At 39.5% G+C, this 18,691-nt stretch overlaps 1 protein-coding gene across 1 annotated transcript; it reads left to right on the top strand.

Annotated features, from left to right (window-relative positions):
- Positions 1-7,236: 7,236 nt before the first annotated feature.
- On the top strand, positions 7,237-13,397 carry sem1 (SEM1 26S proteasome complex subunit). The gene is made up of 3 exons (XM_034161407.1): positions 7,237-7,389; positions 7,673-7,766; positions 13,259-13,397. The coding sequence occupies exons 1-3, from the start codon at positions 7,314-7,316 to the stop codon at positions 13,299-13,301; spliced, it is 213 nt and encodes a 70-aa protein (XP_034017298.1). The 5' UTR covers positions 7,237-7,313; the 3' UTR covers positions 13,302-13,397.
- The last annotated feature ends 5,294 nt before the right edge of the window (positions 13,398-18,691 follow it).

Here is an 18,691-nt window from a genome sequence, read left to right as displayed (position 1 = left end):
TTTTGATAGCAGATTATTGTCAACAAGTAAACCAAAGAATGCATAAAAAAAATTAATCCAAAATAAAATGCAAATTTTTTAGTCAGAAATTTATTTGCAACTTTTTTGTTGAAAAACATTAACTAGATTTACATAGTTTAAATAACTATAAATTGTTAAGTTACTAAAACTTTAAAAATACATTTTTGAAAATTATTTTATTTAAGTTGGCAAACTCAAATGGTTTAAGGCAATCGGTTTCCTCAAATGGTTTGAGTTCAACCAACTCATTGAGTTTTACAGTGCAGTCAAGGGTCACTGGGGGGCTGAAGCCTATCCCATCAGTCACATATATATAGTATATAATATATATCAACACACTCTCACTGCAGTTCGTGGGACTGGGTTACGAAAAGTACATTAATTCATGGGTTCGTGATGGGGTACGAAAATGGGGTGTTTTTTGTAACAGGGGCACAAATTCAGTTCATGAGTTTGTGACGGGAGCACAAAATGTGGGGTGAAAGGAGGTTAACATTTGGGGAGGGTACACACTTACGCTATGGTTATGGTTAGAGTTAGGCTGCTCCCTTGTTTGCACTCAGGGTCGCCACAGCAAACCCGAGGTGGATCTGCACGTTGAACTGGTGCACGTTTTACGCCGGATGCCCTTCCTGATGCAACTCCACAGTACATGGAGAAATGTGGCAGGGGTGGGATTTGAACCAGGAACCTTCCATCCATCCATCCATTTTCTTCCTCTTTATCTGGAGTCGGGTCGCGGGGGCAGCAGCTCAAGCAAAGCCGCCCAGACCTCCCGATCCACACACACCTCCCCCAGCTCCTCCGGGGGAACCCCGAGGCGTTCCCAAGCCAGTTGAGAGACGTAGTCCCTCCAGCGTGTACTGGGTCTTCCCCGGGGCCTCCGCCCGATGGGACATGCCCGGGACAACTCTCCAGCGAGGCGTCCAGGGGACGAGGAGGAGCAGCGGCTTGACTCAGCTCCACCCGAGTGACCGAGCTCCTCACCCTATGTCTAAGGGAGCGCCCAGCCACCCTACGGAGGAAACTCATCTCGGCCGCTTGTACTCGCGATCTCGTTCTTTCGGTCATGAGCCAAATCTCATGACCATAGGTGAGGATCGGAACGTAGATCAATCGGTAAATCAAGAGCTTTGCCCCCCTACTCAGCTCTCTCTTCACCAGGAACCTGCCGCACTGAAACCAAGTGCACTAACCACTTGGCCACCACCCCTGCAGAGTTAGGAGAAGGGAAGACTATAAATAGCAAAAAAAACATGTCAGGATTGGGAGCTCATATTCCACTGAGCTACTTCCTCCGTAGAAACAACCAGAACAGGTGTGAAAGCATCTTAAGAGATCTGAAACCTAAATTTAAAAAACATGTTGTAAAGGATGTATTACTGAAGCAACTATGGCAGTGATTCTGACGTTCGGGCTGTACTAGTACTGCAGGGGGTGACAAGTCATTCATTCATTTATTTTCTATACCCTCTTATTCGGCGGATCCTTGGATACTGCTGGAATGACTTTGTATCAATCGATCGGTTACTAGGAGACAAGGATGAGGGGTATCACTTGCATTGTGAGAGTGTGTCCGCTACATTTTGGCCATGTGGCCCGTTTCTCTGTGCATGATCCAGCACACAGGTGCCTGAGAGTTGTGCATCCCAGTGGCTGGAGAAAGCCAAGGGGACACCCACGTTTCACCTGGCTGCGGCAGATAGATGGTTATTCAAGAGATGTGGGAATGGACCGGTTGTCTGCCTGGGTGGTTACCTGGGTGCGGCAAAGCACAGAATCAGTGCATGCTCCCAGACTTGACTTGACTTGTTGAGATCTAAATTTACGATGAAGGGTTAAGGTTAGGGTGGGCCAATGAAAATTTTCCAATTTCAAAGTGGGCTGATCTAAGGAGAGGTGTTTTTTTTCCCAGAGCTTAGTTTTTTTTTTTTTTTTTTTTTAGCAGAGCTCGTGAGCTACAGAATGTCAGTTTGGTGAACACGCGCGTAATATGACTTGGCTCATGTAGACAAAATAGCCAGTCAGATGGTCTTAAATGCACTTTCTCTGACGTTGGGGATGAAGAGGTTTGGTCTGTCCCTTATCTTGGGGACCTGATCTGGGTTATGTGGTGAAGAGGGGAGGTGAGAGCCTGGTCCACACATGCATATACACACACACACACACACACACACACACGCACACACACGGAGACACACACACACACTGTCAATGCTCCATGCGTCCACCTCTCACTGTGCACTGCCTGAGGCCCATATCACGAGCTGAGCCTGTGATAAAGAGCCAAGGTGGAGCGTGTGGGGGGGCAGACTGTCAGACTGGCCGAGCAGGCTTTCAGCTGGAGTCTTCCTCTGTCTCCCCGTCTCTATCTGACTGTCTCTTTCAGTGTACTTATAGCGGCTGCCGGCTTGTCCTTTTTCCAGAGGGCTTTGTGAAAGAACAGAAATGTGATGCTGTGACTCAGACAGAAGTTGTGGCGGAGTCTGTCTTGGGAGGCCACGCCGTATCTGCCTCCTGTGACCCCGCTGCCTGCACTCTTTCTTTTTTTTGTAGAGAGATTCCAGGCGCCAGTCGCGGTGTAACTGCAGTCTCAGGTATGCTGGCCAGACTCTGGAGTCGCTTCCCAGGGCTTCACCTGCACCTCAGACTGAGTGATGTGTGCACCAGAATCCACTACACCTGACAGAAGCTGGATAAACCAGGACATCCCTCATAAAATAAACTCTCCATAAATGTAGATATTGTTAGATATCCCCAGTGGCTCAGAAACCAACTAGTGAGGGAATCGGGATATCCAAAAATAAATCAGATAGTGGTGGGCACCGCTAACCTCAAATTTAGCTTTGATAAGTGTTAATCCTCTAAATGAAAAGGTGACTGTGACAATGCTAAACCAATAAACTGCTAATATGTTTAGCTGAAGCTACTGCTAGGCGCTAACTTTTATGTTATTAATTTAACTTTGGCTCTAAAATATAACGCAATGCTAAAATACCCTCGGCCGTGTGAGCATTATGGTCTTTATAATTTGCAGTTGTTTAATTCATTATTAAGATCCTATTATACATGTTCAATAAAGCCCCTCTATCAATCAATCAATTAATGAATGAATCAATCAATCAAACAAAAACAATATTTACATTTTAACTGCGTCTGCAGGAAGCCTTGCGCACGTGTGTACTTGAGCTTTTGACAAACGCAGAAGTTGTGCAAATCAAGGAATAATTGTAAATCACCCTCTGTACATTTTGTATTAATGAGACAAATTTAACTCCGTAGGAAGTTAGCTTTGAGTTAGTAGAAGTTAGCATACACACTAATGTCCACAAAGTGTCTTGTAAATGACTCCAGAGGTGTTATCAGGTTACAAAAACAGCGTTTTCAGTTTTAGAAGTGTTTATTTCTCGCTAGCTTTTACATAATACATGACAAAGAGATTATTTTTACACACAAATGAAACAGAGTTTTGCAGCTAGCTACCAGCCTGTGAAGTCACCACGCTAACGTCCGCGAAATAATAAGTTCAGAGGTGGGTTCTAAAAACAGCGTTTTCAGTTTTAGAAGTGTTTATTTCTTGCTAACTTTTACATAATATATGACAAACATGTATACGAGTATATCAGGGGTGCAGGGGTGGTGGCCAAGTGGTTAATGCGCTTGGTTTCAGTTCAGAAGGTTCCAGGTTCAAATTCCACCCCTGCCACATTTCTCAGTGTAATGTGTAGTTGCGTCAGGAAGGGCATCCGGTGTAAAACCTGTGCCAATTCAACATGCAGATCCACCTTGGATTTGCTGTGGCGACCCCGAGTGCAAACAAGGGAGCAGCCAAAGGGACTTACTTACTATGACAAACATGTATATAAACACACAAAATGAAGTAGTTCTGGAGACAACAACCACTGACGTTACGGTGCAGCTCTCTGATTGGCTGTAACCCTCACCACTCCAAAACAAAACTGAACAGATTGAAACAGAAAGTGACTTTTTAACCTCCTTAAAAAAACTCTTAAAATAGGTCAAGGTTAGCCATCTTTGAACTTGTCCATGTTCTGTGTCCGAAGAATGTTCCCTGTCAATATGCTGAGCACGGACAGACGGACAGACGCAAAGCCTTCGCAATACCCAATGGACATATTTGATGGCCTCAGGTAAAAACTGACCTGAAGCGCTGAACTTTTAATAAACTGCAGTGTAAACATGGAGGTTAGCATAGAGAGCTAACATTCTAAGATCACATGATTAACATTCACACAAATAATTAAATTAACAAATGAAATTAAACAGTAGTTCTTATTCAACATACAGCATAGAAAGTATTATAACAAATTTTAAGAAATAAAAATACTCATGGAAGCTATTTTAATAATCCCATTAATGAAATTTACTCTGGTGTGACCGCCTGCTCCGTCATCTCTTCGAGGTGATGTTTATTACCTTGTGTCACATTTGTTTAGCAGATTAGCTTATAAATTACAACAAGAACAAATATGTCTGATTTTAGGTTTAGGTATACAGACATGTTTGACTGGTAAACTTTATCACAAAAAATGTTTGCTAGCTTAAAGTTAGCGGAGCTAAATTTAGTGGAATGTATAACTGGTCCACGGATAGTTTTCAAAGTTATCTAAAAGATAATCTGCTACTGAAAAAGTTAGCATCACCAATTAGCTGTTAGCTGAGTAGCTGAACTGTGCACACCACAGTCAAAAAGCATATCCCACAAATGCCATTATTCCTGTCAATGCAAACACTATTTTCACTTTTTTTTCCAGAGTGAAAAATGTTCTAATTTGTCTTCTGTCTGCTATTTTGTCATTTAGAATGATTTGGGCTTTTCAGCGTCTAACTGAAGCTATTTTCCTCTTTCTTTCTTCATGTCTTGTTCGCCTCTCCTCTGAATGCTGCGGCATTGTCATGTGTAAAGGCTTAGGATGATTACAAAATAATTTGAAAATAGAATAAGTAGGCGCAGCCTAAGTTGAGGTTTGCGCGATCTGTCAACATGTGACAGCTGTAGAGCAATTTTCATTGTGGTACGAGTGGTTTTGTGAAACACGTGTACTCTCATTTATCGAAAACACATCCTAAGCTGTGGCTGCCGCTTCATTATTTGAGCGCGCCGTATGGGTTACGACGGGCATTTGTTTCCGAAATGAAAAATCTTTACTGAAATTTCATTGACTCCTTTTGAGGAAAGTCGGCTTTAGTGGTGAGAGAGAGAGAGGGAGGTAAGTATATAAGTCTGGAACAGATGGTATGAATAGCAAAAACTATCTATCTATCTATCTATCTGCAATCAAAGATAGACAGATTTATCATACAGTACCATGTTCGTATTAATTAGTTATTGATCTAGATGATATTCGGTGAATTGGAAATGTTCATGTATCCATCCCTTGACTTGTCTAAATAAAACTGGCTGCAAAAGTGATTGTTTCTTTGAACAGTAATCCTTATATTACATTCATTAATTTTTTTTTCAAACCCGCTTATTCCAAGTATGGGTCACAGGGGGTGCTTGTTATATTTCATTTGTCAAATTACTTATGGGGTCTGAAAATGGAAACACTTTCTATAAAAATGGTTGTTATTCTTAAATGGTTAATGCAGTATTTTTCTTAAACCCCTTGAATTAAAGTTACACTCCAAGCACATCTTGATTGTTACATCCGCCAAGGATGTAATAAAATCATCGGCATATATTTATTTATTTGTCTGTCTGTTAGGATTACATCAAAACTACTGCACAGATTGTGATGGAATTTTCACCACAGATAGATATTATGCCATGGAAGACTCCATTAAATTTTGGAGGTGATCTGGATTCTGGATAAAGTTTTCACTTTATATAGGTACACTATGTAAGTAAACTGTGGGATTGTAGAGAGGCAAAACAGCAAAATTAAATAAATGAATAAGTCACTCTCCAAATATTTATGGACATGTGTACATACACCTACAGATACATATACCTATTTAATTTGCCTGACCATTTTGTCAAATAATGAAAAAAGTGCTACATATCTTGTATTTATAGATAAACAACATATATAAATGCATATGTCTTTTAGTTGGTTCCCTGTATAGTTGAAATAAACTGGGATTGCATCTAATCAGGTTTTATGATCATTTATTTACTGAATAATCACCAGCATCTGTCTATGTGTTGTCATGTACCAACCGGTAATCAAACCAAAAGCCATGAAATAGACTTTTTGTTCGCTTTTTAAAATTTTGTACTTTTCTCTTTTTATTGTTACTTTTCAAAAAAAGATGAAATGGCATCATACAGAACAATGACATCATTAACAGAAAATGTAAAAATAGTGATAAAAGTATAAATACAACATGGAAAAGTAATCGTAATAAAACAGCAATAAGCACATGGTCAACATTGGTGATACCGATGATAATGCTTTCACTTCTCTTCCATTATAGTTATCACATCTGTGTCAAGAATATAACTGTGACTGTGGAAAGTATGGCTTACCACAGAGGTGTCACTCACATATTGAACATTAATGGCCTATAGGGCAAACATCACATTACTTTCTGCTCTAAATAAGTACGAACATCCGTCACATATTGATAACACCATATTGGGGAGACATCGCTGTCATTTAGTTATCATTCATATGTCACAATGTAAGCGCCACATGATAAGAATGACTATTACAATCACATTTTTTACAATTTACATACCCTTCCATCACATCGTTGATCACTGGCCTGTCGGGCAATTATGATCATAAAACTAACATGAAGCCCATCTGTCACAAATCATGATATCATCTTAAATATAATATTATTGATAGCTTCTTACTAGTTAGCTGTGCATTATAATATTCATATTTCCAGTCTTTTGCATTCATAAACATGCATCAAATCCCATAGTTTCAGTCTTACAGTTTCGCAGAGGGTCCAGTCACTTAAAATACATTTTGAAACTTAGTAATTTATTATTATTGTTGTTGTTGTCATTATTATTAACAACAACAACAGCAATAATAATAATAATAATAATAATAATGCTTTATAAAAAATAGGAATTTTTGTCCATATTTGATTTTCTTATGTTGACTCACTGGAAAAACAAAAAACAAATAAACAAACAGCGTTTTTGTGTACGTGCTTGTGTGTGTGTTATGATGTGTAAAATGTATTGGTATCAATGTGACTGCGTTTTCCTGCGCAGTAAGCGCAACCACTACCCGTTTGAACTACATTAGAAGCTCCGCCTCCGCAACACACTTAGCAGCTGCACGACGACAGACACCAAGAGCTAAAACATGTCAGAGAAGAAGCAGACTGTTGACCTCGGCTTACTGGAGGAGGATGATGAGTTTGAAGAATTTCCAGCTGAGGGTAAGCCACCAAGCATTTACATGAAATACGAGCGTTTTGTTTTATTGGTTTCGGTTTGAGGGAATTTGCCACAACAGTGACTCGGCTAGCATAACATAGCATGATTAGCATTAGCCAAATAAATTAGCTGAGTCATAAAGCTCTTCGTATTTTAATATGAAGAACAGTAGCTTGTCTGTGATAAGTGAAGCACTTAGTGAGCCTCTAGAATAACAGCATGTTTGCTCAGCGAGGTGGCCAGTTGATTTTCATTAGTATTGTTGATTTGAAATTAAATTCTCAGATTGGACGGGACTGGATGAAGATGAAGACGCTCATGTTTGGGAAGACAACTGGGATGATGATAACGTAGAGGATGATTTCTCAAATCAGCTCAGGTAACCCTCGTCAGAAAATCTGAAGTATATTTTTAGTAACATTCATAAACTGCACACTCTTAATGTCACTGTGTAGTCAGTCTAACACTCAAGTAGGGCACTGGCATTGAGTTTTTCAGTAATATGTTGATATTAAAAATATGAATTTTTACTGTATTACTTGAATAGTGCAATTGTAAAATAATGAGTTTCTAGAATAGTTGGGGTTATTTTGTAGAGCAGTGCATTTGTGTTGAAAATAATAATTAAAAGGAACTGATTCCATAGCTGTTAAACTGCTCTCTATAGCCATGAACCATATATATATATATACACACACACACACATATCTCGCAGTGATGGCCACCTCTCTGAGATCTTGTGGGATTGGAAACATCAATAGTGTGAACTGATTGCCGGCTACAGAGTGTGTTGCTCGGCCTAATAGATGGGTTTCTGCTCCGGTGCATTTCCCATGACCCTTGGCGCTACCGTCATGTTGTGTGGCACTGATTCAGCTTGTTAACAAAAGAGATGCCGGCACATATTGTTTCAAGCGACAATATGCTAACAATCAAGGCACATATTGTCGCTGGTCATCGGAGCAAGAAGTAAAACTTGATGTTTAACTGTGAAATTTTTTTTCACTCTGTCTCTCTCTCTCTCACACACACACACACACACACACACACACACACACACACACACACACACTTGCTGTCATTACTTCCGCCAAGAATGTAATAAAATCATCAGCATTTATTTAATATGCTGCTTAAATTCAGCGAGTGGTGTTGTCTGATCTGAGGTCATAGCCCAAAGGTATTTGTTATTGTGACCATCACGTGTCGACTGTTAACCTACGACACGGGCAGGCAGCACACAGAGGTCTAAAAAGTTGGCTTCCCGTGGATGCACATTGGGTTCTATTCTGGCGAGCACATGAAAATTGTCACATTTATTTTCTTGCAGCTCCAGGACTTTTTGCGACCAGTGTGCACAGGACCAAGGACAATGGTTTGATCCGTCCTGTACTAACTGGTGATGCGTAACGCGGAGATGCTTTTGCGCAGGCTGCAGAACACGTCGTTTCAGCATGACTTTTAGCACTCAGATGTTGATGAATTATTCAAAGTGCTTGGGTGATATTGGCTCAGTAATAATAAAAATGCCAGCGCTGCTGCTTCTGCAACAACTGTGGGCGCAGCGTAAATCCCGGGGTATTTGTTCCGCCAGCAGCCGCCCAAATCATCCTCGTCTGCACGTACATGACAGTTGTAGGCTTTCATTTCCTCTAACGTATGCACTCACACCATATACCAAATAGTTGACGAGATCTGGGAAGTTAATGTCTGGGAGTGCTTCCTCGTCCAAACACCGTTCTTTTCCGATCATGTATGAGTCCTTATTGGCAATTTCAGCAATTTTCTGTAAATACCTCGCTTTGCAAATTGGATTCAAAGTGTCAAGATATATTGGTTTTTCCTTCTTGCTATTTTTATCCGGCTTTGACGTCAGCATTATCGTGGCGATGTCACTGATCTATTATATAGAGATCAGTGACAAAAGAAAGTTGACTCACAACATGGCAATTGTGCCAATTGTGGTTAAATCTGTGATGTCATCAGAAACCCATCTATTAAAAAAGGTCTTACACTGGTGCAATGTGTCACTGTGTTGACTACACTATGGAACCACCTTGGGTTCTGGATGATGTTCATCTTGGCTGGAAAAAAAACAAAAAAAAACGATGGAAATACTACTTTTTACTCTCCAACAAAGTGTTTTTGTTCAATAAAATCCTTTCTCTACCCCAAATAATTGCATAACTAGAAGCACTCAGAGAGTGCAAACCTCCACCAAGGCCATGGGGTCACTGACGCCATAACATCTACACGCCGTGGAATCATTGAACCTAAAAAAGTCTAACAATGATGTTTTCTCAGTAGTAAAAAAATTTTAATCTGCTGTGACTGGATAGCATGTATCCTTAGCGCTTGGCATCACAGTTTATTGCAACTTGCACCTTTCCCAGAAGCTACTGTCATCTGAGCACTGATATTGATATTGCGTGTGCTTATAGACAAAAACAAATAAGAGACAAAATTCAATTTATTATTCAACTAAACTGCAAATATATGAATTTTTTTAACACTTCTCTAAACAAGGCCATAGGGTCACTGACCCTAAAGAGATTCCCTCCTTGGCACAGTGATCTACAACCCCTGGCAAAAATTATGGGATCACTGGCCTCGGATGATGTTCATTCAGTTGTTTAATTTTGTAGAAAAAAAGCAGATCACAGACATGACACAAAACTAAAGTCATTTCAAATGGCAACTTTCTTGCTTTAAGAAACACTATAAGAAATCAAGAAAAAAAGATTGTGACAGTCAGTAACGGTTATTTTTTTAGACCAAGCAGAGGAAAAAAATATGGAATCACTCAATTCTGAGGAATAAATTATGGAATCACCCTGTAAATTTTCATCCCCCAAACTAACACCTGCATCAAATCAGATCTGCTCGTTGACATTGACCCTATGCCATGACATTGACCCTATGCCATGACATTGACCCTATGCCATGACATTGACCCTATGCCATGACATTGACCCTATGTGTCTTTTTGCAAGGAATGTTGTCACAGTTTTTGCTCTATGGCAAGATGCATTATCATCTTGAAAAATTATTTAATCATCCCCAAACATCCTTTCAATTGTCCAAAATATCAACGTAAACTTGTGCATTTATTGATGATGTAATGACAGCCATCTCCCCAGTGCCTTTACCTGACATGCAGCCCCATATCATCAATGACTGTGGAAATTTACATGTTCTCTTCAGGCAGTCATCTTTATAAATCTCATTGGAATGGCACCAAACAAAAGTTCCAGCATCATCACCTTGCCCAATGCAGATTCGAGATTCATCACTGAATATGACTTTCATCCACAGTCCACGATTGCTTTTCCTTAGCCCATTGTAACCTTGTTTTTTTTCTGTTTAGGTGTTAATGATGCCTTTTGTTTAGCTTTTCTGTATGTAAATGCCCTTTCCTTTAGGCGGTTTCTTACAGTTCGGTCACTGACGTTGACTCCAGTTTCCTCCCATTCGTTCCTCATTTGTTTTGTTGTGCATTTTTCGATTTTTGAGACATATTGCTTTAAGTTTTCTGTCTTGACGCTTTGATGTCTTCCTTGGTCTACCAGTATGTTTGCCTTTAACAACCTTCCCATGTTGTTTGTATTTGGTCCAGAGTTTAGACACAGCTGACTGTGAACAACCAACATCTTTTGCAACATTGCGTGATGATTTACCCTCTTTTAAGAGTTTGATAATCCTCTCCTTTGTTTCAATTGACATCTCTCGTGTTGGAGCCATGATTCATGTCAGTCCACTTGGTGCAACAGCTCTCCAAGGTGTGATCACTCCTTTTTAGATGCAGCCTAATGAGCAGATCTGATATGATGCAGGTGTTAGTTTTGGGGATGAAAATTTACAGGGTGATTCCATAATTTTTTCCTCAATTGAGTGATTCCATATTTTTTTCCTCTGCTTGGTCTAAAAAAGTAACCGTTACTAACTGCCACAATCTTTTTTTCTTGATTTCTTATAGTGTTTCTTAAAGCCAGAAAGTTGCCATTTGAAATGACTTTAGTTTTGTGTCATGTCTGTGATCTGCTTTTTTTCTACAAAATTAAACAATTGAATGAACATCCTCCGAGGCCGGTGATTCAGTAATTTTTGCCAGGGGTTGTATTTCTTTTTGTCTCTTTCTCTAAAATTGTACATAATAATCATTAATTATTAATATATAAACAGAAATTAAGAAATATTACAATTTGAAAACAAATGCACCCGAACGTGATGACAGCTGCAACTGCTTAATGCTAACTTTTAACATTGAAAATGCCATAGACATGCTAACACGTTAGCATCGGGATCCGGATTGTGATCCGGATCACCACTAAAATTTAATCACTTGTTCCTCTTGTCATTTCCAACCACTCCACAAAATTTCATCAAAATCCGTTAAAAACGTTTTGAGTTATCCTGCTGACAAACAGACAAACAAACGCAACCGAAAACATAACCTCCTTGGCGGAGGTAACAACTGTTTAATTTTGATTATGCAAACACTTTGGTGTGTTTCTTTTTCTTGCTCATTATCAGGACTGCTGTGGTCAAATCTAAAAAGCACAGCTGACTTCACAGTCAAGTACACACCAATATTATTCATTCTATTCTAATCTTTTATTATAAAAATTCTAAGATACCCTGCCAATAATATAGCTGACAGTATCATACTTTCGAAAATGTTTTTGTAATGGAGGTAGATCAGTGGGTAAGGAGTTGAAACAGATATGCTGCCCAGCTGTGTCCTTGGATAAGATGCTTTATCTGTAGCCTCTGTGATTGGCCTGTTCAACAGTGGGTTCAGCTGTGATTGGTCTTTTCATTTTGTGATGCAGAAAATTAAGCTTGGTTGTGAGTTTTTGGGCAAGTGTAGTGAATGCTGCCCTTCTTCTTTGTATGTCTCACAATGTACTAAAAGAAACATTGCTGGAGGTGTAAAACCGTGACTGGGCCTGATGTTTATAAACTTTCCATTATATTTGATAATGGTTTGACAGAATTACTGTAATTAAGGAATTATATTGTCTCATTGCAGGAAAAAATAGGATAAAAATGAAATTTTATTTAAATACACTGGAAGGTTTTTCCTATAATATATGCTTTAACCCTTAGAGCCCTAACAGCATTTTATTGATTTTGCCATACCTTAAGAAACTATTAAAATACTTTCTTTTAGGATAATGCCCATGTGTTGCATATTAAAATGTTCAGAACAATGTTGGCTTCCTAAATGTGAGACATTTGTCTAGAAGACTGCGAAGATATGATCTATAATATAAATATCACGAGAAGTTGAATGCAGGAGAGCACTGCTAGGGCTCTTAGGGTCAAAATAAAGAGGCAAGGATTCTACACAACAATAAAATGGCTTTAGATAAAAAATACAGGTTTCTGTTTGATCTAAGCCTGCTCAACAAAAGCAAAACTGAATGTTAGTGTTACACTTGAAGTGTTAATTTTCTCAGAGCTGTAGATTAAACTTTAGATGTCATCATAGTTTTATAAAAAAAAGTTTTTCTTCTCCTGCTTCCAAGGCTTATACACACTGATTGAATAATCAATAACTTGATAGATTAATGCTCGGGCTGTTTTTGAGTACACTTTAGAGTGTAATGTGCTATTCTTTTCTTTTGCACAATTATAGCGTCACTTTTAAGTTGTTCCTTAAATATGTCATTATTGTTAAAGGGTGCAGCTGCCACGTGTAATCATCAAATCCATAGCTGCACACATTATGTAATATTTATACATTTTCTCACTTCCATGGTTTAATCATTCTCACAATCAATAGCAGAGGGTACTTATGCCTCCACCACCCACCTGTAATCATCTCTGCTGACTGTGATCTTGCCATTTTCCTTTTCCTCCCTGCAGAGCGGAGTTGGAAAAACATGGTTACAAGATGGAAACATCATAGCAACCGACAAGACCAATTAGGACTTTATGATATGGACTCCATATTTGAGTTTCTTTTTCTTGACTGCATTTTTGTTTTTGGTTAAACAGTTCTGAAGAAAACACAGTGTTTTGTGAAAACTGTGTGAAAGTTTTTGCTTACAACTTATATCAGCTTGATGTTCCAACCATTTGAATAACATTTGTAGATAATAAACATGCTGGAGTTTGACTGTATCTGTGTTTGCTTGCTTTTGCGTCCTGTGGTTCAACAGTATTTGGTACGTCGTCTGATAGAAAGAATGAGCTTGATCACTTAAACTTGGAGAAGGTGGGTTGCAAAATGATTTAGAACCAGCTAGCCATAGCTGCCAAACCAGCCAGATCTATTACCAAGTAGCCCCATAACCAACTAGCACCACTCGTTATGATGGAAACATGATCTGATGATTTTATGGGTCTTGTTTGGATCATTTGGAATAGTTCTTATGTGAAAATTTAATGTGTGACAACAATCCATTATTAATCAAAAAATAAATAATGGGTAGAAATGGCGATGCTGATTTTCTGTATGTGTATATTATAATGCATTTTAATTAAAAGTAAAATTGAGTATTTGGCAACATTAAGTCAATGATTACTAGATGTGTTATTAGTCTGTTGAATATTATTGGGTGTAATTAGTACCTGGCATATACCCTGGAGGCCAGACTTTTTAGTTTAGTCCAAACTTGACTAACAAATGAGGTGGGCTTCATAGATAATTGGCAAAGCTTCTGGGGAAAACCTGGTCTTGTTAGGAGAGACGGCATCCATCCCACTTTGGATGGAGCAGCTCTCATTTCTAGAAATCTGGCCAATTTTCTTAAATCCTCCAAACCGTGGCTATCCAGGGTTGGGACCAGGAAGCAGAGTTGTAGTCTTACACACCTCTCTGCAGCTTCTCTCCCCCTGCCATTCCCTCATTACCCCATCCCTGTAGAGACGGTGCCTGCTCCCAGACCACCAACAACCAGTAAAAATCTATTTAAGCATAAAAATTCAAAAAGAAAAAATAATATAGCACCTTCAACTGCACCACAGACTAAAACAGTTAAATGTGGTCTATTAAACATTAGGTCTCTCTCTTCTAAGTCCCTGTTAGTAAATGATATAATAATGGATCAACATATTGATTTATTCTGCCTTACAGAAACCTGGTTACAGCAGGATGAATATGTTAGTTTAAATGAGTCAACACCCCCAAGCCACACTAACTGCCAGAACGCTCGTAGCACGGGCCGAGGCGGAGGATTAGCAGCAATCTTCCACTCCAGCTTTTTAATTAATCAAAAACCCAGACAGAGCTTTAATTCATTTGAAAGCTTGACTCTTAGTCTTGTCCATCCAAATTGGAAGTCCCAAAAACCAGTTTTATTTGTTATCTATCGTCCACCTGGTCGTTACTGAGAGTTTCTCTGTGAATTTTCAGACCTTTTGTCTGACTTAGTGCTTAGCTCAGATAAGATAATTATAGTGGGCGATTTTAACATCCACACAGATGCTGAGAATGACAGCCTCAACACTGCATTTAAATATATTGTTAGACTGGATTGGCTTTGCTCAAAATGTAAATGAGTCCACCCACCACTTTAATCATACCTTAGATCTTGTTCTGACTTATGGTATGAAAATTGAACAGTATTCCCTGAAAACCCCTTTCTGTCTGATCATTTCTTAATAACATTTACATTTACTCTGATGGACTACCCAGTGGGGAATAAGTTTAATTACAGTAGAACTCTTTCAGAAAGCGCTGTAACTAGGTTTAAGGATATGATTCCTTCTTTATGTTCTCCAATGCCATATACCAACACAGGGCAGAGTAGCTACCTAAACTCTGTGAGTGAGAAGAGATTATCTCGTCAATAGTTTTATATCCTCACTGAGGACAACTTTGGATGCTGTAGCTCCTCTGAAAAAGAGAGCCTTAAATCAGAAGTGCCTGACACCGTGTTATAACTCACAAACTCGCAGCTTAAAGCAGATAACCCGTTAACTTGGAGAGGAAATGGTGTCTCACTAATTTAGAAGATCTTCACTTAGCCTGGAAAAAGAGTCTTGCTCTATAAAAAAGCCCTCCGTAAAGCTAGGACATCTTACTACTCATCACTAATTGAAGAAAATAAGAACAACCCCAGGTTTCTTTTCAGCACTGTAGCCAGGCTGACAAAGTCAGAGCTCTATTGAGCCGAGTATTCCTTTAACTTTAACTAGTAATGACTTCATGACTTTCTTTGCTAATAAAATTTTAACTATTAGAGAAAAAATTACTCATAACCATCCCAAAGACATATCGTTCTCTTTGGCTGCTTTCAGTGATGCCGGTATTTGGTTAGACTCTTTCTCTCCGATTGTTCTGAGTTATTTTCATTAGTTACTTCATCCAAACCATCAACATGCAGGCTTACTTGTAGTTCCTAGGGTTTGTAAGAGTAGAATGGGAGGCAGAGCCTTCAGCTTTCAGGCTCCTGAACCAGCTCCCAATTCGGATCAGGGAGACAGACACCCTCTCTACTTTTAAGATTAGGCTTAAAACTTTCCTTTTTGCTAAAGCTTATAGTTAGGGCTGGATCAGGTGACCCTGAACCATCCCTTAGTTATGCTGCTATAGACTTAGACTGCTGGTGGGTTCCCATGATGCACTGAGTGTTTCTTTGTCTTTTTGCTCTGTATGCACCACTCTGCATTTAGTCATTAGTGATTGATCTCTGCTCCCCTCCACAGCATGTCTTTTTCCTGGTTCTCTCCCTCAGCCCCAACCAGTCCCAGCAGAAGACTGCCCCTCCCTGAGCCTGGTTCTGCTGGAGGTTTCTTCCTGTTAAAAGGGAGTTTTTCCTTCCCACTGTCGCCAAGTGCTTGCTCACAGGGGGTCTTTTTGACAGTTGAGGTTTTTCTGTAATTATTGTATGGCTTTGCCTTGCAATATGAAGCGCCTTGGGGCAACTGTTTGTTGTGATTTGGCGCTATATAAATGAAATAGATTTGATTTTGATTTGACAGGGCAAGTGTGAAAGTTGCCACAGACCATAAGTTGGTCCTACCAAAAGCTGTGGTCTTGGTCTAGATGATTCAGTTTGTTGTCTAAAAACATGTCTTGGATGATTTGGACCTTTGGACCATCTTCAGGAAGTTGAATCAGATTATCGTTGCCCATTAAACAGTAGAGGAGGAAGCAACCGGCAAAGTACAACCCCTGGCAAAAATTATGGAATCACCGGCCTCAGAGGATGTTCATTCAGTTGTTTAATTTTGTAGAAAAAAAGCAGATCACAGACATGACACAAAACTAAAGTCATTTCAAATGGCAACTTTCTGGCTTTAAGAAACTATAAGAAATCAAGAAAAAAAAGATTGTGGCAGTCAGTAACGGTTACTTTTTTAGACCAAGCAGAGGAATAAATTATGGAATCACCCTGTAAATTTCCGTCCCCCAAATTAACACCTGCATCAAATCAGATCTGCTCATTGACATTGACCCTATGCCATGACGTTGACCCTATGTGTCTTTTTGCAAGGAATGTTTTTGCAGTTTTTGCTCTATGGCAAGATGCATTATCATCTTGAAAAATGATTTCATCATCCCCAAACATCCTTTCAATTGTCCAAAATATCAACATAAACTTGTGCATTTATTGATGATGTAATGACAGCCATCTCCCCAGTGCCTTTACCTGACATGCAGCCCCATATCATCAATGACTGTGGAAATTTACATGTTCTCTTCAGGCAGTCATCTTTATAAATCTCATTGGAAAGGCACCAAACAAAAGTTCCAGCATCATCACCTTGCCCAATGCAGATTCGAGATTCATCACTGAATATGGCTTTCATCCTTCATTCCTTTAGGCGGTTTCTTACAGTTCGGTCACTGACGTTGACTCCAGTTTCCTCCCATTCGTTCCTCATTTGTTTTGTACATTTTTCGATTTTTGAGACATATTGCTTTAAGTTTTCTGTCTTGACGCTTTGATGTCTTCCTTGGTCTACCAGTATGTTTGCCTTTAACAACCTTCCCATGTTGTTTGTATTTGGTCCAGAGTTTAGACACAGCTGACTGTGAACAACCAACATCTTTTGCAACATTGCGTGATGATTTACCCTCTTTTAAGAGTTTGATAATCCTCTCCTTTGTTTCAATTGACATCTCTTGTGTTGGAGCCATGATTTATGTCAGTCCACTTGGTGCAACAGCTCTCCAAGGTGTGTTCACTCATTTTTAGATGCAGACTAACGAGCAGATCTGATATGATGCAGGTGTTAGTTTTGGGGATGAAAATTTACAGGGTGATTCCATAATTTATTCCTCTGCTTGGTCTAAAAAAGTAACCGTTACTGACTGCCACAATCTTTTTTTTCTTGATTTCTTATAGTGTTTCTTAAAGCCAGAAAGTTGCCATTTGAAATGACTTTAGTTTTGTGTCATGTCTGTGATCTGCTTTTTTTCTACAAAATTAAACAACTGAATGAACATCCTCCGAGGCCGGCGATTCCATAATTTTTGCCAGGGGTTGTAATCATTTGATGCTACAACTGTCTGCGTGTTGCAATGCATCATTTTAAAGCAAGCTCTGATGTTTGCTTAAAATTGTGAAGTAACTTACTCTTCTAATATCACAAATTATTGATCTTTGCAGAATTTATTTGATTTTAATTTTACTTTAATGTGCACATCTGTGTGACGCAGACAACTCTGTATGTTTGTGATGTACTACACACATCTAGAGGCAGTTCGTCTGCACTGTGTGTACAACAGCCTTCTTCCCTGCTCGCCCCATGGCACAGAGACGAGTCCCTGGCAGAGAGATTATCCACTGCCGTGTTTGTCAGAAGCAGGGAGGGGGTCTCAGCATGGGGCCTTCCAGCCTGCCTTGCCTGGGCCTGCCCCTGCCAGCCATGCCCTTCTCTTCCGCTTGGCACAGCGGGGACTCTTGTACTGAACCAGAGGCCAATTTATCCCTTCTGCACTCCCCCGGCAAAATGATTTCTTTCAGTGTTTTGTCAGCTCTCAGTCCCAGGGTCCTAATGAGGTGAAATGGATGCCAGTAAGACCGAGGTTTCGGCGGCTGCTTTCATCCTGAAAGCAACATCCATTCACAAGTGCAAAGTCACCTAAGTACATTTATTCATGGACGGCACCACTCTGAAGTACGCATGCTTGAATATTTCTATTGTGACAGCTTTTACACAGCTGAAGTTGAGAGGGTTGTGCTATATGGGTGCATCAGGCTGCTTTAAAAGTAAAAATTTATGTCACAAAACACTTTTTAATGGCCGGGTTATAATTGTTCGATTTTTCACGCTGTAATTCAGACCTCCCTCAATGCACTCACAGTTAACAAATCCAGATATCTGCATTAAAGGGTGCAAGTG

This window comes from Thalassophryne amazonica, chromosome 20, assembly GCF_902500255.1.
Source record: "Thalassophryne amazonica chromosome 20, fThaAma1.1, whole genome shotgun sequence".
Taxonomy (NCBI): Eukaryota; Metazoa; Chordata; class Actinopteri; order Batrachoidiformes; family Batrachoididae; genus Thalassophryne; species Thalassophryne amazonica.
The sequence above is the reverse complement of the archived record's forward strand: the minus strand, read 5'-3'. Positions and strand labels throughout refer to the sequence as shown.

Coding starts and splice junctions, on each gene's coding strand:
- sem1 (XM_034161407.1), top strand. CDS start 7,314: ATGTCAGAGAAGAAGCAGACTGTTGACCTCGGCTTACTGGAGGAGGAT. Junction 7,390..7,672: donor TGAAGAATTTCCAGCTGAGG/GTAAGCCACCAA, acceptor TTAAATTCTCAG/ATTGGACGGGACTGGATGAA. Junction 7,767..13,258: donor GATTTCTCAAATCAGCTCAG/GTAACCCTCGTC, acceptor TCCTCCCTGCAG/AGCGGAGTTGGAAAAACATG.